Genomic DNA, 25,026 nt, shown 5'->3' with positions numbered 1-25,026 from the left:
CGTAGCTAATTGCAGATTTTCTTGTTGTGTCTTAAACAATACTGATGATTTCATGATCTAGAAATTTAGAACTCATCGGTTATAACTGGTTTGCTAATTGCACTTGCGATTTTCCTAATACTCCTTTTCCTAATACAAATTATAAAACTAATTTTTTGCAAATAGTAACTTCTTTTGCTTTTTCTGTACATGAGTCATATCAGCAAAATTTTATCAATAAACAGCATTCTCAACAAGTTTATGTGAAGACCCTCTTTTCAAGATATTGACAACTATTAACAACAGCTAATGCAAATGAATGCTATACCTGATGATGATAGAATCCAATCCACTTGTTATTTTATAATATAATATGGAAACAGAAGATACATAATGAGTATATAAAGGTTACAACTATTGCAAGACAACTGTTCGTAATAAAAAGCATTATCCCAAGTCCAACATAAGAGGATATGAAGCAAAAGTAATGTAAGTAATACTTAAAGGTTTCACAAATCTGATTTATCATGGAACTGATACAAGACTCTCACAGCAAATATGCGGATTGATCCTAAAAGTATCGTTACTTTCCAATGTATCATACAATGAATTAATCAACTGACCACTATTTAAGTTATATAGGACTAATTGGGTAGTATGTTTGTTCATTAGAAGAACAACATCATTTTCTGAAATGTACATGGGTAAATACGGTTGCTTGTTGAACATGTCATAAGAGATGCTCATGAGTTTAGTCCATGACTCAACAACTCCATACTCTTTCATCATCCATGCAACCCAACTAGTTTTGTTAGACACATGACACACACCAAGGCAATTATTTAAAACATAAAGAAGATGTCCATGTACTTCGTCATCACCATCATCTCGAGGAAGCACCATTTCCTTGTAGGTCTCATTCTCGAGATCAAAGGAAAGAATCGCACTTTGATTAGAGCTAACATCTCTTTTCTTAACAATCCAATTTAAAGTTCCACTAACAAATTTCCCAGGCAAACGAAGGGGCCTAATGGGTGTATGGTGGAAATTCTGAATGGTTTTCCAAGAATCATCACCAAATGTATAAATTTTGGTGAAAATATGACTTGGATCATTCAAATTTTGCATAACAAATAATACTTTGTACTTGTCATTTACTTGATCATATCCAAAGCCACTATGCTTACTTACCAAATTAAGCGCTCTTGGAGATTTTTTGGATTTCAACATGATTGAAGGGTTCCACAGTCTCACACTATTTTGAAATCTATCATGAAGACACAACAACCCATTGCATGAACCTATAACATTATATTCGGGCTCCTTCACGTGGCTGAAGCTAACCGGAGGTGATTGGTTTTCAAATAATGGTTTTAAAGGGTAATAAAAAAGTTTGTGGGGTTCGTTGAAAAAAGAAAAGAACAGTCGTTGGTTGGTTAAGCTTGGTTTAGCTTTTGAGATTTGAAGGTGGCGCTTTATGAACTGTGGATTTGAGATTAGGGTATTCCATGATTTGCAAATGCATTTGAATTGATGGAGGGATCTTACCGGAAGTCTCAGTAGGATCTCGAGAATGAGTTCTTCCGGTAGATGACACCATAATACATCCCCATCTGGAGAGAAAAATTTAGCCCCTGAATAGATCAAAGCTACACAACTTTTATAACTCTGGACAAACGTAATGACAAAGGTGTGTAGAAAATTTAGTTCCATTGATTTTTAACCAGAACTTCTTTTTCAATCTATTTTATAATAGGTATAAATTATCAACTGTCCCCAAAAAATATGCAAAAAACTAAAAGGCCAACAAAAAACACTTGGGCGTCTGACACTTGTTGTTTCCTTAAAAATTAAAATATAATTAATATATATTATATATATTAACTTCTTTTCAATCTATTTTATAATAGGTATAGATGTCCCCAAAAAAAATGCAAATAATTGTTGAAAAAATAAAACACCAACAAAAAACATTTGTTGTTTCCTTAAAAATTAAAATATAATTAATATATATTATATATATTAACTTCTTTTTCAATCTATTTTATAATAGGTATAAATTATCAACTATCCCCAAAAAAATATGCAAATAATTGTTGAAAAAATAAAAGGCCAACAAAAAACACTTGCGCGTCTGACACTTGTTGTTTTCTTAAAAATTAAAATATAGTTAATATATTATATATATATATATATATATATATATATATATATATATATATATATATATATATATATATATATATATATATATTAAAATAGAATTTGTTAATATTGTTGCATGTCAAATTTAAATGACCTAATATTTTGTAAAGCAGTAAGTAGATGCATTTGCTAACATGAGAAGAGAACACATATCCCATATATTATATTATTTTATAAATTTTTAACCAAATATAATTTATTTCATTAAAAATATTTGGTTGGTTTTAAATTTATATTCTTAATTTCTAAAATTTAAATAACTTTAATTTCCATTTTTAAATAGTAATAGTGATGTGGATTGTTTTATAAAAGTATTATGATTACTAAATTAGTTTAGCTTGGACCACCGTAAGAGAATCCGTTTCTATTCATATATTAGAGCAATCAAAATAGCTCTAATTACTGCTTGAATTCATCTTGAATGGAAAATATAATATTGAGATTTTCCGAGAAGGCAATGATGGAGTATCTTCTCCATGGTTGTTTTTGAAAATATCACAACAACCCGAGTTGTGAGATTCATGGTAGTAAGCACCATCACAATTACACTTTAACAAATTTAAGTGAGGTGGTTGCCATATCACTTCCTTAATGATCTAGGCTCTAGGGTAGTGAATCTTGATGTCAAAGGCTTTGAGAAAAGTGAAGTTCCCTATGGAGGAGTTGGCAGTTGCAGAGGAATTATTACCAGAGATGGTGGCTTGAGCTTTTATACTTACAATTGTGTTGTTGTTAGAGATAAATGTGTGCATGTATCAGACATTCTTCCTAGCAAACCAGATACCATTGAGAATCCCTATCAAAGAAGACTTGAGGATAAGAGAAGATTGTGGGGACTCAGTAGAACAAATTTTTTATAGCTCCTCTAATTGAGTAGGTTAATTATAGATTATAGCAATCTTGCAAAACTGCAATTGAAGAATAAATGTTCCATAGATTTTATGCTTGATTTGCACAATAAACAACAAGATGCCAATGAGCACCCTCTAGATATAATAGCATCATAAATAGCAATTTTGAATGACATCAATCTCCAAACAAACATTGACTTAGATGGTGGAATGTTCTTGCACCAAATACTATTGACTCAAGGAATTATGTGTTAGAATTCTTGGAATGATGTCAACTTGGAGTGGGAGTTGGAATGATTTATTGACATTAAATGGGCAATAAATGAGCACAAGTGAGAACTAGTATGGAAATGAATTTGAAAAGATTCATTTTAGTCCCACATTGGAGGAAATACAAATATTAGTAGTGTATACATATTCCAACTTGGACAATTGTTGTTGGGCCCAAGGGCACCAACAATTTTGGAGGGAGGACACACCCATAAGCCGTCAAGATACACACGCGTGCGCGCCGCTGTACAGCCGGCTCGGTTCAGTCCGGTTGAAAAAACAGCTAGTTTGATTGGCCCAGTTCCACTCTCCCACGATTTTTTCCACTCGGTTGGATCTGTTGCCTATAAATAGAGTTCTTTCGTTCATTTGCAACTTACTCTAGAATTCACATTTGAATTCTTTCTTCTCTTTCCCTATTCTGCTTCATTTAAATATTTCTTTTCTGTTTTTCCAACTGGATTTATTCTAGATACTATGACTGGTTGTTATACCATCTGAAGGTGTATTACTTCAACCGATTCATCAAAAGTGCAAGTGAGAATCGTATTTCTTGAACGAGTTGTTTTATCCTAGAGGCGTCGTGGGTTTTAAGATATGTTTTGCATAATTTTGGGAATACCGTGAAATATCTTAAAGAAAGCGTACCGATCCTCAACTTAGTTGATAATTTTCTTCGTGGCAATATTTTCAAAACCGAAAAAGCAACAATTTTAAGACGTTCTCTGTAACAGCCATGTCTACTGAGGAAAATATCGGTACTACTGCGGCCGTTATTGTCCATTCAAGTTTGAGGGATCTAATTTCAAATGTTGGCAAGCTAAGATGAAATTTTTCTTAACTTTGAAAAAGGTTACCCACGTTCTGACTGAGGATATCCCTGTTGCTCCTTTTGGATTTGTTAGTGTTTTCATGTTGGCTGCATTTGTGGTAAAACATACCTGGGTGTTTAATGTCTTGACCAATGTCATGATATGTTTTATATGGTGTTATGCAGGCTGCATATGTTTAAGCTAATATAGGTTTTATCAGTGAATGTCATGACCGATGTCATGACATCCATGTCTGACAGCAGGAGCTGTTATGTTTTACTATTATGTTTTCTGATTTCTCTCAATCTACAATTTAGGAAACATTTTATTGTGTGCTGGATATTTCTCTTAGAAGATTTCGTTAACAGTACATTCTGTAACAACCTGATGACGTGTAAATTAGGTTAACTTGGTTAACCTTAATTTGGTTCTTGGAAAGCCTGAGGCCCAAGAGCTGCATATAAGAAGACTACAATTCTAACTTGGAACGCATAGAGATTTGTTAATTATGAAGAACCGTAGTTCTGTGTCTGTGTGTTTAGTCTCTTGTACTCCAAGCAATTGTCTTTTGATGATTGTATTGGAATGGGTTATTTTTGTACTTTGTCACTCTAAGCTTTTAAGCACGAGTGTGTGTATCTTGATTGAAGCTTTTAAGCAGATCAATGTATGTTTTGAAGTGTGTCTTCTCTCTTATTTGATTAATGTCTGTTTGTAATCACTGCTGTGATTGAGGGGGAGTGAGTGGAGATACTCAGGTCTAGGATTAGATTGGAATTACATTGGGTAGGTCTTAAGTGAGGAGTTGTAAACGGAGGAGTTTAACTCTGAATTAATTCTACTTATATTGGATTCCCTCCCTGGCTTGGTAGCCCCTAGTGTAGGTATTGTTGTATACCGAACTGGGTGAACAATTTGTTGTGTTCTTTACTGTTTTTATGCACTTCTGTTTTAAAATATTATTCTATGTGATTGTGGATAACATAACATCCAGTACGACATCGCGTGTGAGTTACTAGAATTTTCAATTGGCATCAGAGCAGACACCTTGCCTGTTTACATCTGGGTGAGATATAGGGACAACAAAATTCTGGTACTATGGAGAAGGAATTGTTACTGTTTAGGAATAGACCACCCATTCTGGATGGCTCTAACTATGACTACTGGAAACCTCGTATGGTAGTTGTCATAAAGTCTATGAACATCAAGGCCTGGAGAGCTGTGGAAAATAAATGGAAACATCCTAAGAAGGTAATGGAAGATGAAACCACTGTTCTAATTCCTAAAGAACAATGGAGCAAAACTAAGGAAAAGCTGGCTTTGGGCAATTCCAAGGCACTAAATGCCTTGTTCAATGGAATTGACAAGAACATATTCAGACTTATGCAACACTGTGATCTGGCTAAAGAAGTTTGGGATATTCTCAAAACAACTCATGAAGGCACATCCAAGGTGGAGATGTCTAAACTTCAAATGCTTACCACCAAGTTTGAAAATCTCAAGATGAAAGAGGATGAGACCATTCATGAGTTCTACATGAATATCCTTAAGATTGCAAATAACTCAAGAGCCTTAGGAGAAAAAATGTCTGAAGAAAAGCTGGTAAGAAAGATCCTCAGATCATTGCCTAAGAGATTTTTTATAAAGGTGATTACTATAGAAGAAGCTCAGGACATTAACAACATGAAGCTGGACGAACTTATTGGTTCTCTACAAACCTTTGAGATGAGTATTTGTGACTCTTTTGAAAAGAAGAACAAGAGCATAGCTTTTGTTTCCAACACTGAAGATAATTCAAGAGAAAGCAATGGTGGAAGTGATGAAAATTTATCAGAAGTCCAAAAGTCCAATTCAACAGGTTCGTTAAAAGGGTTGATCAGAAGTCCAGACCCAATGAGAAGAACACTTCCAATGACATCAGCAAGACCTATGATCCTAGCAGAAGATTCAAAGCTGAAGAGAAGACCAATCAAGGCAAAGGGGTTTAGTGTCATGGATGTGAAGGATATGGACACATTAGAGCTGAATGTCCTACCTATCTCAAGGAGCATAAGAAAGGGTTGTCTGTCACTTGGTCTGATGGAGATTCAGAGAGTGATACTGAAGAGAAATGTGTTGCACTAACTAGTGTATGTACACCTGAATACAAATCCAGTAAAGAGGATCCTACCTTTGAAGAACTTGCAGCCTCATACAATGAGCTATGTGTCAAGAGTACTAAAGTATGTAAATTAAGGGAGAAGCAAAGGAAACTTATAGAAGAGTTGGAAGCTGAGAAGAAAGAACATCTGGCAACCATAGTACATCTCAATGGTGAAGTCAGCACGCTTAACTTCAAACTAGATCAGATTTCAAGATCGATCAGAATACTGAACAATAGAACTGACTCCTTGGAAAAGATTCTGGAACTTGGACAGGAAGTAGGCAACATGTCTGGGTTAGGATTTATAGGAAAACCTGAATCCATTTTAGGATGCAAAAGGTCAAAACCTGAAGCTCACCAGTTCAACCAGATGTCATGACCGATGTCACGACATCATGGAAAGAGAAACTGGAACCAAACAAAGAAGAAATGTCAAAGATGGAGATGCCACTACTGTGGAAGGTTTGGTCACCTAAAACTGTTTTGCTTCAAACTGTATGGTTACCCCTATCAAACAGCTCAGGACAAGCCCAAGCAGCATGATCCTATCAAGAAACAACAATGGGTTGCCAAAGTTTATGCCTTAATTGCCCACACCTCCTTGAGGGTGTCAACCAAAGGAGACTGGTATTTTGATAGTGGATGCTCAAAACACATGACTGGAATGAAGAACATGTTAGAATATATCAAGCCTCATTCCACTAGCTATATGACTTTTGATGAAGGAGCCAGAAGGGAGATCAAAGGGGTAGGAAAACTAGGACATTCTGGAGCTCCTCAACTAGATAGTGTTCTTCTGGTAAAAGGACTAGCTGCAAACTTAATCAACATCATTCAACTGTGCGATCAAGGTCTAAGAGTTAGATTTACTAAAGATGAATATGTAGTCACTAATGAAGAAAATGTGGAGGTCATGAAAGGAGTCAGATCCAAAGATAACTGTTACTTGTGGGAACCCAAAACCGCAAGTCATTCATCTATATGTTCCATGGCAAAAGAAGAAAAAGAGGTAAGACCGTGGCATAAAAAACTGGGTCATCTACATCTGAGAGGAATGAAGAGGATCATAAACAAGGAAGCTGTGAGAGGAATTCCAAAGCTACATATTGATGAAGGTAAAGTATGCGGAGAATGTCAGGCTGGCAAACAAACTAAGATGTCTCATCCAAAGATTAATCAACTCACTACTTCCAAAACTCTGGAACTATTACATATGGATCTAATGGGACCAATGCAAGTAGAAAATCTTGGAGGGAAAAGGTATGCATATGTGGTGGTTGATGATTACTCCAGATACACATGGATAAGCTTCATTAGAGAAAAATCAGATGTGTTTGAGGTGTTCAAGAACCTATGCACTAGACTGCAACGAGAAAAGGAAAGTGCTGTAATCAGAATAAAGAGTGATCATGGAAAGAAATTTGAGAATGCCAAATTTGCTGAATTCTATTCATCTGAAGGAATCAGTCATGAATTTTCCTCACCTATTACACCTCAACAAAATGGAGTAGTAGAAAGGAAAAATAGGACTATACAAGAATCAGCCAGAGCTATGATCCATGCAAAGAAGCTGCCTATGTACTTTTGGGCTGAAGCGACGAACACAGCCTGTTATGTTCATAATAGAGTCACATAGGAAAGGAACCTCCTATACTCTTTATGAACTGTGGAGAGGAAAGAAACCAACTGTTAAGTACTTTCATGTGTTTGGAAGCAAGTGCTACATCTTGACAGATCGTGAACAAAGAAAAAAATAGATTACAAAAGTGATGAAGGTATATTCTTGGGATACTCCACAAATAGAAGAGCTTATAGAGTATTCAACACCAGAACACAATTCTTGATGGAATCCATCAATGTTATTGTTGATGACCAAAATGGAGAATTCGATGTCACAGAGAATGTCAGTACATTCCTTGAAATTCAGGATGAGAGGACAGACCGACCTGAAGTCAGTAATGAGCCTCCCTCAGAACCTGAACCTGAAGCAATCAACAAAGATCCATCTATCAGAATTCAGGAAGATTATCCCAAGGAAGTTATCATAGGTGATCTCAACAGTGGTATAATGACCAGATCAAGAGAAACCATTGCCAACTCTTGCTTTGTGTCCAAAATTGAACCAAAAAATGTGAAGGAAGCCTTGACAGATGAATTTTGGATCAGTGCCATGCAAGATGAACTTGAACAGTTCAAAAGAAGTGAAGTATGGGAACTGGTACCTAGACCTGAAGGAACCAATATCATTGGTGCCAAGTGGATATACAAGAATAAGTCTGATGAATAAGGAGTCATAACTAGAAACAAAGCCAGACTGGTAGCTCAAGGATACACTCAAGTAGAGGGAGTGGACTTTGATGAGACCTTTGCTCTTGTGGCAAGACATGAGTCAATCAGATTACTTCTAGGAGTAGCCTGCATCTTGAAGTTCAAGCTATATCAGATGGATGTAAAAAGTGCCTTTTTGAATTGATACTTGAATGAGGAAGTATATGTGGAATAACCTAAAGGCTTTGTTGATCCAAATATGCCTGACCATGTCTACAAACTAAGAAAAGCTCTCTATGGTTTGAAACAAGCTCCCAGAGCTTGGTATGAGAGATTGACTGAATTTCTAACCACAAATGGATATAAGAAAGGAGGAATAGACAAAACTCTCTTTGTAAAGAATGAAGATGGAAGGATCATGATTGCTCAGATATATGTGGATGACATAGTGTTTGGTGGAATGTTAGATGGAATGGTAAAACACTTTGTCAGTCAAATGCAGACTGAGTTTGAAATGAGTATGGTTGGAGAATTGACATATTTCCTTAGACTACAAATTAAGCAAATGGAAGACTCCATCTTTTTGTCTCAAAGAAAATATGTCAAGAACATAGTCAAAAAGTTTGGAATGGATAATGCTAGTCACGAAAGAACTCTTGCTCCAACACACCTAAATTTATCTAAAGATGAAGGGGGCACAAGTGTTGACCAGAGTTTGTACAGGAGCATGATTGGAAGTTTGTTATATCTAACAGCCAGCAGACCAGATATTGCATTTGCAGTTGGAGTATGTGCTAGATATCAAGCAGAACCCAAGGTAAGTCATATAAACCAAGTCAAGAGAATCTTCAAATATGTAAATGGAACTTCTGACTATGGCATATTATACACTGACGGGTGTGACCCTATCCTGACTGGGTATTGTGATGTTGACTGGGTTTGAAGTGCTGATGATAGAAAAAGCACATCTGGAGGGTGTTTCTTCTTAGGAAACAATCTCATATCGTGGTTTAGCAAGAAGCAGAATTGTGTCTCGTTATCAACTACTGAAGCAGAATACATAGCAGCTGGTAGTAGCTGTTCTCAACTGGTTTGGATGAAACAAATGTTGAGTGAATACAATGTTACAAAGAATGTCGCGACTTTGTACTGTGACAATCTCAGTGCTATCAACATCTCCAAGAATCCTATTCAGCATAGCAGAACCAAACATATTGATATCAGACATCACTTTATTAGAGAACTTGTAGAAAACAAAGTGATTTGCTTGGAACATGTATCCATTGAACTTCAGCTAGCTGACATTTTCACAAAAGCTCTTGATGCAACACAGTTTGAAAACTTGCGAAGCAAGTTAGGAGTCTGCATCTATGAGGATTCATAAATTACTTTAAAAAAAGGAGAGAGAAGAGGATTGATTGCTTTGGCAACTTTTGTGGTCAAACAGAGGGAGTAGTAATGTCACCCCAAAACAACAAGTATGTGTGATCAACAATTTTGATGCTTTATTTTGTGTTGATCTGATTGATATGATTGTGTGTAGTATAGCAGTTTATTTCTGGTCTACTTGACAGTTGCTCATGTGGTATGGTTGTAGTGGTAGTATAGCCATGTTATGTGCTTTGATGATTGTTGTGCAGAAGTAGCAGTATCTGTGGTTGGTGTATGCAGGCTGTTGGTAGTAGTAGTGCATGTTTGTGGGGTATGTTGTACTGTATTAGCTCTGATTATGTATGGTTGTGTGTTTTCTGCTGCAAGTGTTTCTCTGATATGGTGTGACAGGTTGTTTTAGCCAAAAATTTGCAAAAGAGGGAGATTGTTAGTGTTTTCATGTTGGCTGCATTTGTGGTAAAACATACCTGGGTGTTTATATGTGTTATGCAGGATGCATATGTTTAAGCTAATACAGGTTTTATCAGTGAATGTCATGATCGATGTCATGAAATCCATGTCTGACAGCAGGAGCTGTTATATTTTATTATTATGTTTCTTGATTTCTCTCAATCTACAATTTAGGAAACATTTTATTGTGTGCTGGATATTTCTCTCAGAAGATTTGTTAACAACACATTTTGTAACAACCTGATGACGTGTAAATTAGGTTAACTTGGTTAACCCTAATTTGGTTCTTGGAAAGCCCGACGCCCAAGAGCTGCATATAAGAAGACTGCAATCCTAATTTGGAACACAGAGAGATTTGTTAATTGTGAGGAACTGTAGTTCTGTGTCTGTGTGTTTAGTCTCTTGTACTCCAAGCAATTGTCTTGTGATGATTGTATAGGAATATATTGTTTTTGTACTTTGTCACTCTAAGCTTTTAAGCACGAGTGTGTATCTCTTGATTGAAGCTTTTAAGCAGATCAAGGTGTGTTTTGAAGTGTGTCTTCTCTCTTATTTGATTAATGTCTGTTTGTAATCGCTGCTGTGATTGAGGGGGAGTGAGTGGAGATACTCAGGTCTAGGATTAGATTGGAATTACAGTGGGTAGGTCTTAAGTGAGGAGTTATAAACGGGGGAGTTTAACTCTGAATTAATTCTGCTTATATTGGATTCCCTCCCAGGCTTGGTAGCCTCCAGAGTAGGTATTGTTACATACCGAACTGGGTGAATAATTTGCTGTGTTCTTTACTGTTTTTATGAACTTCTGTTTTAAAATATTATTTTGTGTGATTGTGGATGTCATAACATCCAGTACGACATCGCGTGTGAGTTACTAGAATTTTCAGGATCAATCGACCTAACTAATGGTAAGTCAAATGTTGAATCAGAAGAAACTTCCAAAACGTCTGAATTAGACTCTGCTGCAAAAGCCCTCAAAACTCGGATCTCATGGTGGAACAAAATGGTCTATGGTTGGATAGACCTCAAAATAGACAAAGATGGGAAAGAAATGAATGATTTAGATAACTTGTTTGTTCATTTTGCAGGTAACACACCGGAAGAGGTGGTTAAGAAAACACTAAAAGTGGTGGAGGATTTTTGGGATAATCTTAACAAAAGAGAAGTGTTTCTTAGACTTAAGTCTAGGCAACTTTGGCTAGCCGAAGGGGACGAAAACACTCGATTCTTTCACAATTCCTTAAGAGATAGAAGAAGAAGGAACTCTTTATGCTCCATTGGCACTAGGACGGGAAGAGTGGAAGAGACTAAAGAAGTTAAAGATTTTATCTTTAAGCACTTTGAAGATTTCTTTAAAGAAGATGTTCATAATAGACCGGAACCTCGTGGAATTAAGTTGAACTCATTATCGATTGAAGAATCTTTGGAGCTTGAAGTTCCTTTCTTTGAAGAGGAAATCAAGAATGCTATTTGGTCGTGTGATGGGAGAAAAAGCCCGGGGCCGGATGATTTCTCCTTAGATTTCTTCAAAAGGTTTTGGTTCCTTATTAAAGAAGACTTGATGAAGTTATGCAACGATTTCTACTCCAAAGTTACGCTCGTTAAAGCCATTACTTCTTCTTTCCTTACGCTTATTCCTAAAAACAAGAATCCGCAAGACTTGTTTGAGTATCGGCCTATTTGTTTGGTGGGAAGCATATATAAGATTTTAGAGAAGATCTTAGCCGAGAGAAATGAGAGGTGTTTTGGACATGTTGGTTTCGTCAAATCAAACCGCTTTTGTTCCGGGTAGAAGTATGATGGATGGAGTTTTATTGGTGAACGAATTGCTAGATTGGGCTAAGAAAAAGAAGAGGGGGTGTCTTTTACTTAAAATTGACTTCGAAAAGGCGTATGATTCTATTTCTTAGAATTATCTTATATGGATACTAGGGAGAATGGGGTTTGGGAAGAAATGGTTGAAATGGATGGACTCTTGCATTTTCACTAGCCATATGTCCGTTTTAGTAAACGGTAGTGCCACCATAGATTTTAAGGTTCAAAGAGGATTACGTCAAAGTGATCCTATTTCTCCTTTTCTTTTTCGTTCTTGCTGTGGAAGGTCTAACAGCTCTCACTAGAAAATCGGTGGAGGTGGGTGATTTTAAGCCGTTCAAATATGGTGTAGAAGATCATGTGGATATTCTCCAATTTGCGGATGACACCGTTATTATTGGAGAACCCACTTGTGATAATCTTTGGAACAAGAAAGTGTTGTTGCAAGGCTTTGAGCTTGTATCCGGTTTAAAAATCAACTTTCACAAAAGTAACATTTTTGGAGTCCACATTGGCGAGTGGTTATTAAACTCGGCTACTTCTTTTCTCTCTTGTAAGAAAGGAAACTTTCCTTTTAAATTCCTTGGCATTTGGAGTCCACATTCTCCTTTTTTAAAGCTCCGAGCAAAATCATCAAAGAGATTAGAGGCCTTCTTAGTAATTTTTTGTGGAGTGGAAATGTTAACCAAAGATGCATTCATTGGGTGAAGTGGATGAATGTTTGCAAGCCTAAAGAGAAAGGTGGGTTAGGCATAAGAGATGTAGGAGAAATGAATAAATCTCTTCTTCTAAAATGGAAGTGGAGGATCTTGAAGGAGGATAAAGCAATTTGGAGTAATTTTTTACTTTTGAGATATCAAAACCCAAAAATTAAGGTGCTTGCCTCTTGTAAAGAAGTTTTAAATCGGGAGGATTCTAGTTGGTGGAGGGACATTATTCTTAACGATTTTAAAGAGGAAAATTCTGTTGAAGGTTTCTCCGATTGGGTCGTTTGTGACTTTAAGAAAGGTAATAGTATTCTTTTTTGGCATAGTAGTTGGTTGGGTGATCAAACTCTTTGCGCCTCTTTTCCGTATTTGTTCGATCTAGCAACCAATAAACTTTGCGCGATTAGTGATGTGCTCTCTTGGAACAACGGTGTCCACTTTTGGAATTTTGAAGTTCTCTTCAGAAGCGACTTGGCCATTCACGGGAGGGGTTCGGTTTTCAAATTTCATATGAGGAGGTTAAAGGCGACTTTGAGCGACATTGTTCCGAACACTTCGGCTAGTGACAACTACCATTAGAAACTAACTACTAATGGTTGCTTTTCGGTAGCTAGTGTATCCAATTTGGTGTCATATGCAAAGGATTTAGCTTGGCCAACTTCTTCTATCAAATTGTTGGAAGTCATTTGGAAGCTTAACATACCGAAAAAGATTAAGTTTTTCGGTTGGAGATTTTTTATCAATAGACTTCCTCTAAAAGACCTTTTGGCCAATAGAGGTTTGTCTAATGCTACTTCTCTTGATTGCTTGTTTTGTACTAATCATCCGGAAACTTTGAAACATCTCTTCTTCCAATGTTTTGTACCGAAAGGGGTTTGGGAAATAATCTTCCTTTGGTTGGGAAATGATGTGGAGATTTCTTTTGAAGAATTCAAGAACTTCGGTTGCATTCAAGACAAGGTGAAAGAAGCCAAGACTAGAGATAAACTTAATTTAATTTGGAGCATATGGTTAATGAGGAATGTTATTATCTTTGATAATGCCCCTTTTAGCTTCGAAGCGGTAATATCCAACATAATGTTTTACTCTTGGAGATGGATGTGTAATAGTGTTTCCGATTCTAGGCTTATTTTTTATGATTGGTATAAATTACCTTTGAACTAGTTCAACTCTTCTTAGAGTTTTTTCGATGTAAAGGTTACACCCATAGTGCGATTTCTAATATCATTGCCTATTAAAAAAAAGATTTTGAGATATGCTTTAATTTTAAATACGTCAAGCTAAATATCCCTCCAAGAGTGTGAGTGCTACATTTTATATGATAATATCTATTATCTAGACAATAGAAGGAACTTATATTCTAGTCTCTTTGATAAAAAGTCCCATCGTGCACGCTCCATCAAGTTTAACACTTTATATCATCTTCAAACCGATAGCTAGATCTCAGAAACAAGTTTCGTTCAACTTAGCATGATCTCATAAACAATTGTCTTCTTTCTTAAGGTTGAAGTAAAAAAATTACCAACAATATGATGCATGTTTGTATTTCAACTCTTTTTTTTTTTTAGTTCTTTCAATTTTGACAGAAAACTATCAATGCCAAATTTATGAACTTCACATTTAAACACAGTTGCTTCTGATTTTTAAAGTCAATAGCACACTCCTCACCTTTTTTTTTATATAATCCAAGTCAACTATCAAAACCATAAATACTAAATTGTTTATTATAACCCTACTATATCTTCAATACTAAAAGTATTTGAATTTCATAGCTTTGAGTAAGTCAGAAAAATGATGGTGGGGAATGACAGACACAAACTTATATTTGCAAAGATTATATTATGGTTACAGTATTTGACTTTCATAGCTTTTCATCACATAATTCATGAATGCTAGGCCAGATGATGATATAATTCAATCCCAAAACATGTAGTATATAAAGATAACCGTTCATAATAAAAAGCAATATCACAACATAACAAGATATGAAGCAAAAGTCATGCAAGTAATACATAAAATGTTTTACAAATGTGATTTACCATGCCACTGATACAAGACTCTCATAGCAAATATGTAGATTGAACCTTAGAGTGTTTCTACTTTCCAATGAATCAAGAAACTCACCACTATTTATGTCATATAGGAGAAATTGGGAAGTATATATGTTCATTAGAAGAACAACCCCATTTTCTGAAATAAACATGGGAAAAACAAAAGAAGGTGGCATGTTGAACTTGTCAATAGGGATGGTTATGAATTTAGTCCATGAATCAAAAACTCCATACTCTTTCATCAACCACGCAACCGAATGAGTTTGGTTAGTCTCATAACACACACCAAGGCAATTATTCAAAACATATAGAGTATCTCCATATACTTTGTCACCATCATCTTGAGGCAGCAATATTTCCTTATAAGTCTCCTTCTCAAGATCGAAGGAAATAATCTGACTAACACCACTCTTTTCATCTATCCAGTTAAGAGTACTAAGGGTGTTCGCGGTGCGGTTTGGGCGGTTTTGACGAAAAAAATCATCCGAACCGCAAGAGAAAAAATCGTGCGGTTTGGTTTGGTTCGGTTGGCTTTTAAAAAAAATCCGAACCAAACCAAACCAAACAAATGCGGTTTGGTTCGGTTCGGTTGGTTCGGTTTTTTACAAATATTTTATTGAACCATACGTATACATATAGATGACAACATAACTTTGTATTTAGACATTCATACACTATAAGATAACAAAAAAAACTCGTCATATTTTGACAACAACTTTCTATTTAATATGCAAAAATTAAATTACTCAAAAGTGGAATAATAAACATAAAATAATAGTATAAAACAATATAAAAATTATTAGAATGAAACAAAAAAGTAGAAGAGACGAGAGATTAGTGAAGGTGAAAAAGAAAAAACAAAAGAGTTGAGAGGTTAGAGAAGAAGATGTGCGATAAAAATAAAATTGAAATAGGGAACATTTGCATAAAAATGAGAAGGTGAAAAAGAAAGAATATAAGAGAGTAGAGATTATAGAAAAAGAATGAAGACGTAAGTGGTAAAGAAGGCGCGTTAATGCTATTAGAGATTTGAGAAGATCGGGACTAAAATCATATGTGTAAGGATGAGAAAATTATTCGTAATCATAAGGTTAAGGTATAATAGATTTAAGTTTGGGTTGGATGTGAGTTAAATAAAAGTTAGGTTGTAACATAATGCGGTTTGATTCGGTTTACAAAATACAAACCGTAAACCGAACCGAACCGTGCGGTTTTGTTAAAAGATGACCCAAACTAATCCGAACCAACTGCGGTTTTTTGCGGTTTCGGTTTGGTTTGATTTGGTTTGCGGTTTTTTATTGGGTTGGTTTGGTTTTGATCACCCCTAAAGAGTACCACTCACAAATTTTCCTAGCAAAGTTAAAGATCTAATGGGTGTAAGAGGGGTATTCGGAATGGTTTTCCAAGAATCTTCACCAAAGGTATATATTTTGGTCAAAGATTGTGTAGAATCATCTTTATTTTGTGCAACTACCATTGCCTTGTATTTGTCATTAACTTGATCGTATCCGAAGCCAATTTGCAAGATCATCCATGTACTTGGGGAAATAAGTTTTGGAGATTTTTTGGATTTGAACATGATAGAAGGGTTGCACAGTCTGACAATATTTTTATAGCTATGAAACAGACACAACAGTCCATTGCATGAACCAATAATATCATATCGGGGTTTCACCAAGCCGTTGAATCTAACGGGAGTAAATAGGTTTTGGAATAATGACTTTAAAGGGTAATATAAGATTTTGTTGGTGTCACCCAAATGAGAAAAGAATAATCGTTGGTGGGTTAAACTTGATTCAGCGGTTGAGATTTGAAGATGGCGCTTAACAAATAGAGGATTTGAAATTAGGGTTTTCCATAATTTGGAAATGCATTTGAATTGATGGAGGGATCTTACCGTGAATGTCAGTAGGATCTCCATGATGAGTTCTTCCGGCAGTAGGGAAAATAATCCATTGTCACTTTGATGATCGTGGGAATACATCCTCAAACTGGTACGAGTGCGTACGATTTTTTTCTGTTACAACAATTGTTAGTATCCTTCACTTTTGGTTTGCACCAATAGAGACATGAATATGATTTTTTTTTTTTAAATTTGGATGGGGCTTTTTGAAACTCCTATTCTCTTGGGAATAAATTACCATATTGACCTTTAAGAAAAATCAAATCTATTAAATTAAATTGATTATTTTTTTAACCGAATCAAATCAATTAAATTATTGGATCAGATATTTAATAGTTTATGTTATTAAAAACCAATTATTATTAAATCATAGATCATTATTTATTTTAATTTATGTACTTTTTCAATGATATGATACAAGAATAGAAATATACATTAATTGTCTTTTAAGTTGGATAGATTTTTTATGTGTTTTTCTTATGAGTGAGATCCTTTATATTTATTTTGTTTGGTACCGTTATCTTTTAAATGATTCCATGGAATGGTTGTCCTTTTGAATACATTTTGTTAAAGAAAGTCATGGGATTATCAAACATAGATTGGCACCCTCATCATATGAATTTGAGCAAGAATCCGAGGAGAATCTCTCATCCTCTTCTTCCCATGTGAAATAGGCTTAGGACCTTCAGAATTATTTCATTTCGTCTTATAGACTTCCTTATCTTTCTTCTCATGATGTTTAGTGAGAGTTGGACATGTAGTTATATAGTGTCCTGATTTACCACACTCGTAACACGTAACGTCATTATCCTTTTTCTTGTGTTCCTTTTTGGGCAGGTGAGTATTCTTGAAATGTATCAAGCCTTTGTCAAAATGTTTGAGCTTGTTTCTCTTGAGGTATCTATTGTAGCATTTGACGAATAAACCCATCTCCTATTTCTCACGATCTTTTTTATCAGAATTATCAATTTCTTCCTTTGGTTTACTAACTTTTGATGACAAAGCTTTCAAAGAAAGATCTTGTTTCTCTTCTTTTACTTTCTCTTTCTTTTTCGACTTTACTTCGCTATCCGCAATTCGTTTGAGTTCATTTTCATGCTCGACTAACTTTTCAAACAACTTTGTGATATCCAAAGTATCGAAATTGTTTAATTCTTATTTAGCAGTAACCTTCGGCTGTCACTCCCTGCATAGAGATCTCAATATCTTGTTATCACAATCCTTGTTGGAATAGTTTTTACCCAAGTTGCTTAATTTTTTTATTAAATGGAGGAATCTAGTTTGCATGGAATTCAGGGATTATCTAGTTCCATACAAAACAATTTAAACTCCTTTGTAAACATGTTGATTTTAGAATCCTTGACACCATTCATTCCCTCATAGAGAGTTTGTAAAGCGTCACACGTACCTTTAGCACTTGTATGATGCGATATAACATAGAATACTTATGCGCTTAAATTGAAGATAAGTATATGTTTCTCGCTTTCAAATCATATCACTACTGTACCGCGCAGAAATGAATCCCACTCCCCCACCCTCAGACGGAGGATGGGGTCAGTGGCTTTGAAACACGTTACATTTGAACTTTTAATCTATCCTTTGAAGGAAGGGGAAAAAATCTAAATAAACCCAACTGACATGTGAGTGCAGAGCACCTAAGAGATCGAGGATCGGAAGGTTGGTTATACAGAGAGAATGTATTAGCACCATAAGTATTTGTAGTACTCTACGGGATCCTTTTGCTTATGTTTGTGCTATGAATTGTATTGCTCGTTTGTTCTTGGGAAAGTTTCTCCTTAATGTAAGGAAGAGAGTAAGAATTGTTAAAAGGGGTAAGGACCTAAATAGGTTTTTTTGGTTATCGTGCTCGCAAAGATTCTCCCAAATTTCATGCCTACATATCCCTAGAGGAAGTCAGAGCATCTTAGTTCGGGGAACTATAGGCAATTATGGTTGAGTGCTCGTCGAGGATAGACCTCGTACCTACGTATTCTCAAAAGGAATTTGAGAAATCAGAGCAGTTGTAGTTCTGGCTATATGTTGGTGTTTTTTTTGTGTCTTATTCAAAGCCCAAGATTGAAGCTGAAATTTATTTCTCGTAAGAGAAAGAGACAAATTGTCATCTTAACGGGGGAGATATCTCACCTATTTCACCACAAACATTTTTTAGAGTAAAAAGAGTGTTCTTTGCATAATAAGAGAGGGGCCTTAACTTGAGTGTACAAGTGTGCCGCTTACATCACTTAAATGAAAGAAGTTTTTTTGAACCATAATAAGATAGGGACTCCAGCTTGGATTTTGAATCAACAAGTGTGCCACTTACATCACTTAAATGGGAAATGTTTGACCATGTTTGATTTGAATATGGTGTAATAGAAGAGACATCTCTTCCATAGAGATGACTCATGTCTCATCTCTAGGGAAGATTTTGAGTTTGAATGTCCTGTACAAACCCCAAGATTGAGGCTAAATCTAGTAGAGATCCTTCTAGGTGTGAGTTATATGGGATTGATTTTTGTATGAAACCTAGAATTTGAGGCTCAACCTGATGAGGAATTATATTTATGTCTCGTACGAAGCCCGAGATTGAGGCTGACTTAGCTGAGGATAAATTTATGTGCATCTTATTCCTAAGAAATTGACCCAATGTTGGGGATTAGGAGAGAGTCCTAAATACTTAAATGTTTCTGATTGTATATGCTGAGGGTTTTGATCCTCACAAAGACTGGATAAAGGTGACTAAGACCTGCCCTATGCTTTTAGGATGTCTGAGGGTCCTTGTACTAAGTCCAAGAGGAGGTTGGGGAACTTTTAAGAAGTCTGTGGGCCCTTGCATTCTGAGCCCAAGAGAAGTCTATGGGTAAGTTATATGAGAATATGAGAATGAATCTGAACTATTAGATTATAAAATAAATGGTGGAGGTTATGTGTCATTCTTTTTTCCTCTCTCCTCCATTATTAAAATAAATGATGAAGGAGAGAGAAAAAAGAATGACATATAATCTCCACCATTTATTTTAAAATCTAATGGTTTAGATTCATTCTCACATTCTCATATAACTTACTCATTCTCACTAGATATGCCCTATATATATATATATATATATATATATATATATATATATATGTCAAGTGTATAACAAATATAACAAGTATAAAGTAAACTCATGTGAACAATATTTAATCAGGGATAAATTAGAAAAGACGGGGCTTACAACTCAAGGGAAAGGCCCGAGTATTATTGAGATCGAATCGCAAAATCGAAAGTTGAATACGTCTGTAAAAGAATAAAAGAAAAAGGGGTTGAGACTTACACTCTATTAGAGGGCCAAAATTGATTTGAAAATTGAATATGATTGACTTAAAATATTTGAAGAGTTTGATTTAAGAAAACCCTAATTGTCTGGTTAGTCAACGGTATTAAAAATTTTATTTAATCAAGGTATAAAAACAAATAAGTCAAGGTAAACATGTTATGTACATTAATCAAGACTTAGAACATGGTATTTTATTTACATGAATGTTTAAGATTGATTAGGTTAAGGAAAAAAACAAAGGAAAGTATTTACAAGTGTTAAAACACTTACAAAGTACTACTTTTCACCTTAATAAAAATACATCAAATAAATATTATTTTTCTGATTTTTTTGTATATTCATAAAATATATGTGATAAATGAAAAGTGTGCAAAAAATCAGCTCAAAATGAATAATTTTGCTAGGTGAAATAATTGTGTGAAGTTGTAAACCTTTTTTAAAGAAACAGTGATAAAAATAAGGGGATGTGCCTCCAAAGGTTTGAACCCACGCCCTTGGGGTCACTAGTGAAAAGGTTTACCAGCTGAGCTACACGTTGGCTTTGTTAAAACATGGGTTTATTTGATTATATTTAAAAACAAGTGTTTGAAATGTTTAAAAAATAAAACCCAAAAGGTCTGGGGTGAGGGGATTCGAACCCCAGATCTTGGACATGAGAGAGTACTTAAGGCACGATGTTAAACCACTAGGATAATGATACATTCATTGGTTATTTCGCTTCAATAAATAAAAATATTAAACTCTCTCCCCAGAATTTGAATCCTTCGCACCACCACCATGTTCATCATCATCTTCATCATTCAATTATTCAAATTCCTAACTTCCTTGTTTCTCAACCTTTTGAGATGTTGTAAACACGAAAGTTGCTCGATTTTTAACAAGGAGTTGAATGGTATTACTCAATTTTATTTATTTACAGTGTGGAGCAAGATTAATCATATGAACCTCAAGAACCCTAAAATGGATTCTTCAACATGAAATCCTGAGTGTGCACGATTTTGTTCAATTGATTGAGGGTAGATGATCCTTATAGGTGCAGAAACTTAATGGTAACTCAAGTTTTCATTTGTGATGTATGGATTATAGAGTTTGGAAAAGAGTGACTTAGATTCAAAGTAGGAAATCGAATTATCTAGTGGAGGTGTTACATAGTGAATTTGATGATCCTAATAGCTTCCTGGGACCTTATGGAAGGTGTTGCACCATTGGCATTGGTTTGAAACCTTTTAGAACTCTCTACCAAACCTCAGCTACAGTTAGCTCAAGTTGAATATGGAGATGATGATCTTGGGCTTATAGAAGTGTTGTGAGTGTTTGGATTACTTCTACATGATGTATGTGAGGTGTGAGAATGAATGGTCTGGAAGGGATTGCTCAGAATTGATAAATTCGAATTCTCACTCCATGAGCTTTGAAACTTTGAGAAAAATGAGATTTTGTGAGGAAACAAGGATTGGAGTTGTTTTTGTGTCCTTTTGAAAGAAGAAATTATCTCTATTTATAGGCTATAATCTTAGTTCAGTTTGAGAGCAAATGAAATTGGAATCCAAGTAACTTAGTGAACAAGTCATGGGAATATTCCATTCAATGCAAAGATGCTTTTCTTGCTTAGCTATGGTTAAATCCTCTAGCTCTTCATCATTCAATTTGCAAGATGATTTCTGATCAGAATGAATCATCAACTTGGAATTTGGAGATATTTCTTGGTGATTCATCAATTTCACATAAAACTAAAATTAAGTTCTCATTTGTAATGATGACTTTTTCACATGCAATTGGAATATCCATACACTTGGTGTTCTTTTGATATGATTCACTACGATTCTCATTGATCTTTGGCTGATCATAAAGCTTGACATGTGCCAAATTTGAAGAGGAAATCGTGCAGCTGAAGAAAATGCAACAAAAGTCATGTTTGATAATTAGTTGCATGAAACCATGTTCATAAATTCATAACTTCTTGCTCAAGTAAGATAAATGAATGTTCTTTGACATTTTGGAAAGCTTGTATGACATACTTAAACCTTCATGTTTAAGGTTTGCATTGATTCAACTTGGATCATCATGAAAAATGTCCTTGAAGTTTGGTGTTTCAAGTTACCATAACGAGTCAAAAATTTCTAAGTGTTTAGAACTTTGGATAACTTGAAATCATGAAGTTTAACAATTCATATCTTTTAATCCATGCATCTTTAAACTTATTTTCAAGAACAAAGCTGTAGTTTGATGTAAGATCGTCAATTTTAACATTGAATCACAAAATTTTGGTTGCTTGAGTCACAAGTTATGACTTTGGAAAGTTAGGTGCTGAAACATGATTTTTAAGGACTAAGTGAAATTTTCAACTTTCTCATGGTAACCCCTTTTGCAAGTAATCTTGATTTCTTGATCAAATGTAACAACAAATCACATTTTATGAAATAATAGCTCATGATTCTTGATTTTGTTAAAATTTTCCAATTTTGCCCTTGTGTATCAGATGAAATTTTATCAAGAAACCCTAATTTTCAAATTTTGTTGATTTGATTCTTTTGGTCAATTTGGATCATATGAATGGACTTAAAAGGTGTATTTGAGTCCCTTGAATCATGTTTTGAAGTTTTGGATCCTTCTCAGATGAAAATTTCAACTGTAAACATTAATGAATAAAAACCCTACTTTGGTGTTCCTTATGAACTTAAGGTTTGATTATCTTGAAATGATGAGATCTTGAGATTTTATGTGGATGAGTGAGACTTATTGAACTTTATGATACACTGAGGATCATTTAAATCATTGATTGATCCTTTGCATGAATTTCTTGATGCACAAAACCCTAATTTGAAGACTTGGTGAACAGGTAACTTGTTTTGGGTATTTGCTTTGAGTTGATGATGTATACATATATATGAGATGTAAAATGATGTGGAATCTTAGGGGGGATAATTTGGGTATGACAACTTTTACAAATAACACATCTAACCTCGGTTGTGAAATGTATTTAACCTCGGCTACCGAGGCGAGATAACGAAGGGCGACATGAAAAGTTATCACTTAACACCTCAGTAATTTTAAAACCGATGTTATAAATTAAAAGTTAACTAGTTAGATCCCTAGCAAATGCTTTTTTTTTTCTAAATTTTGTTGTGTGCGCCATATACATCTCAGCTGTATTTAAAGACTGAGGTAATAAGATATTCATTTACCTCGGATTTAACTAATAACCGAGGGTTTAAATCTCTTTTTTTTTTCATGTATCAATTTCAATAGCCTATATCATTTTGTATTATTTTCACTTGTCTATATCATATCATTATAAATATATTAACCAACGAATACCAGAATTGGAATATATCATATCATTTTAAATCAAATGTAAAAATTTACATTGTTCACATCAAGGCAGAATATACACATTTACATATTTGCACATAAAAATGACAAAACATCTATACATATACAAATTTATATTATAACAATCAAGAAAAACTATTGTCGAGATTCATAACAAGATAAGAAGACATTGGCCCAACGTGATCAGATGTCATTCATATCTTCTTTTGAGTATGGTATTATGTTGTTAAACTATTAAAACAAAATTTAAACTATGATAATATAAATTAATTAATATAAATATGTGTATATATGAATCAAGTTAATACCTTATTCTCCATCCATCCAATTGTAATGCCTCCAGAGACAATATGAAGCATATATCTCATAACATGGTATCCATAAGAATGGTCGTCGAGTTGTTTTCACCACTGCAAATAATTTTCATATATTTATATTACACTAATACACACAAATAATATAATGTCAAAAAGCACAAGATACCTACTTTTGGGTTAACATAGTTTGGCTTTTTACTAAGTACATTTCGTTTGATTGCATTATATCCATTCATCTCTTTACACATGTCGGTTAAAAATAAACATGAGAAAAAATTATTCAGTTCTAAAGTTAAAATTTGAGTATTAAAAATAATACCACTTACCTATTCAAAGCGTTAACCACAATATTGGGCAGTCTAGAGTGCAACAAGCAAAACTATAGTATTTTTTGGGGCATATAATAATTAGTTGCCAATGTTTATTGCATAAACATTCAGAATAATTAATAATATGTATAAAATTGATTTCTAAATGAAAACACAAATTAATATATACTTACTCGCGGTAAAACGGGGCCAAATAACAATCTTTGATGTCCCCTTTCAACGTGTCTTGTAGGTAAATTAAGATATTATGTCCTGGCGAACCGCAAGTAAGAGCAATCCGCAATGGGTACTTGTTTAGAATATTTCTTTCAACACAAAACTCATGGATGTACCTGCAAGAGCAAATTTTTATGTTAAAGTACAAGAACGTATGAATATAAATAGAAGTAACATAAAAATTATACTTACGAGCACCAAATTTGTAATATGGAATTGTCTAAGTACATATCTCCCTTAAAAAATTCTTGTACAGAAATCGTATAAACAAGGCCGATTAAGAGGCTGTGCAAGCAGACCAGCCGCACAGGGCCTCATCTTTATTGGGGCCTCAAATTTTCAAATTTTTTTTGTAATCTTCTACTAACTAATGATTATAGTAATATTATTAGAATGATATCCTTTCAATCATTAAATAGAGGCTACTAAATTTATTATGATAGGATAACGTTACTACTTTTATTTTATTTTTGTTATTAATGGATTTTTACATTATTACTTATATTTTAGGCAAATGAGCAAATGCTATTAGCACTACTTTAAATATATTTTTTATATACATAACAATTCTAAAGTCTAAAATTAACTTGATAGTTACTCTACTCACTCCTCTAAACCTAAGATATTTTTAAATTTTCATTTATTATTTTATGTATGTTAAATTTTTTTTA

General features: G+C 34.5%; 2 protein-coding genes across 2 annotated transcripts; one reads left to right on the top strand and one right to left on the bottom strand.

The window, feature by feature from the left end:
• Window positions 1–473: 473 nt before the first annotated feature.
• On the bottom strand, window positions 474–1,706 carry LOC131613214 (F-box/kelch-repeat protein At3g23880-like). The gene has a single exon (XM_058884906.1). The coding sequence runs from the start codon at window positions 1,690–1,692 to the stop codon at window positions 505–507; it is 1,188 nt and encodes a 395-aa protein (XP_058740889.1). The 5' UTR covers window positions 1,693–1,706; the 3' UTR covers window positions 474–504.
• A 7,240-nt stretch (window positions 1,707–8,946) lies between these two features.
• LOC131649975 (uncharacterized) lies at window positions 8,947–13,468 on the top strand. Its single transcript, XM_058919718.1, has 7 exons — window positions 8,947–9,345; window positions 9,823–9,881; window positions 10,169–10,230; window positions 11,456–12,124; window positions 12,300–12,380; window positions 12,469–12,648; window positions 12,801–13,468. The coding sequence occupies exons 1-7, from the start codon at window positions 8,947–8,949 to the stop codon at window positions 13,466–13,468; spliced, it is 2,118 nt and encodes a 705-aa protein (XP_058775701.1).
• Window positions 13,469–25,026: the final 11,558 nt, after the last annotated feature.

This window comes from Vicia villosa, linkage group LG1 (genome assembly GCF_029867415.1).
Source record: "Vicia villosa cultivar HV-30 ecotype Madison, WI linkage group LG1, Vvil1.0, whole genome shotgun sequence".
NCBI lineage: Eukaryota > Viridiplantae > Streptophyta > Magnoliopsida > Fabales > Fabaceae > Vicia > Vicia villosa.
Note: the sequence above shows the minus strand (reverse complement) of the source record. Positions and strands in the feature narration are given on the sequence as shown.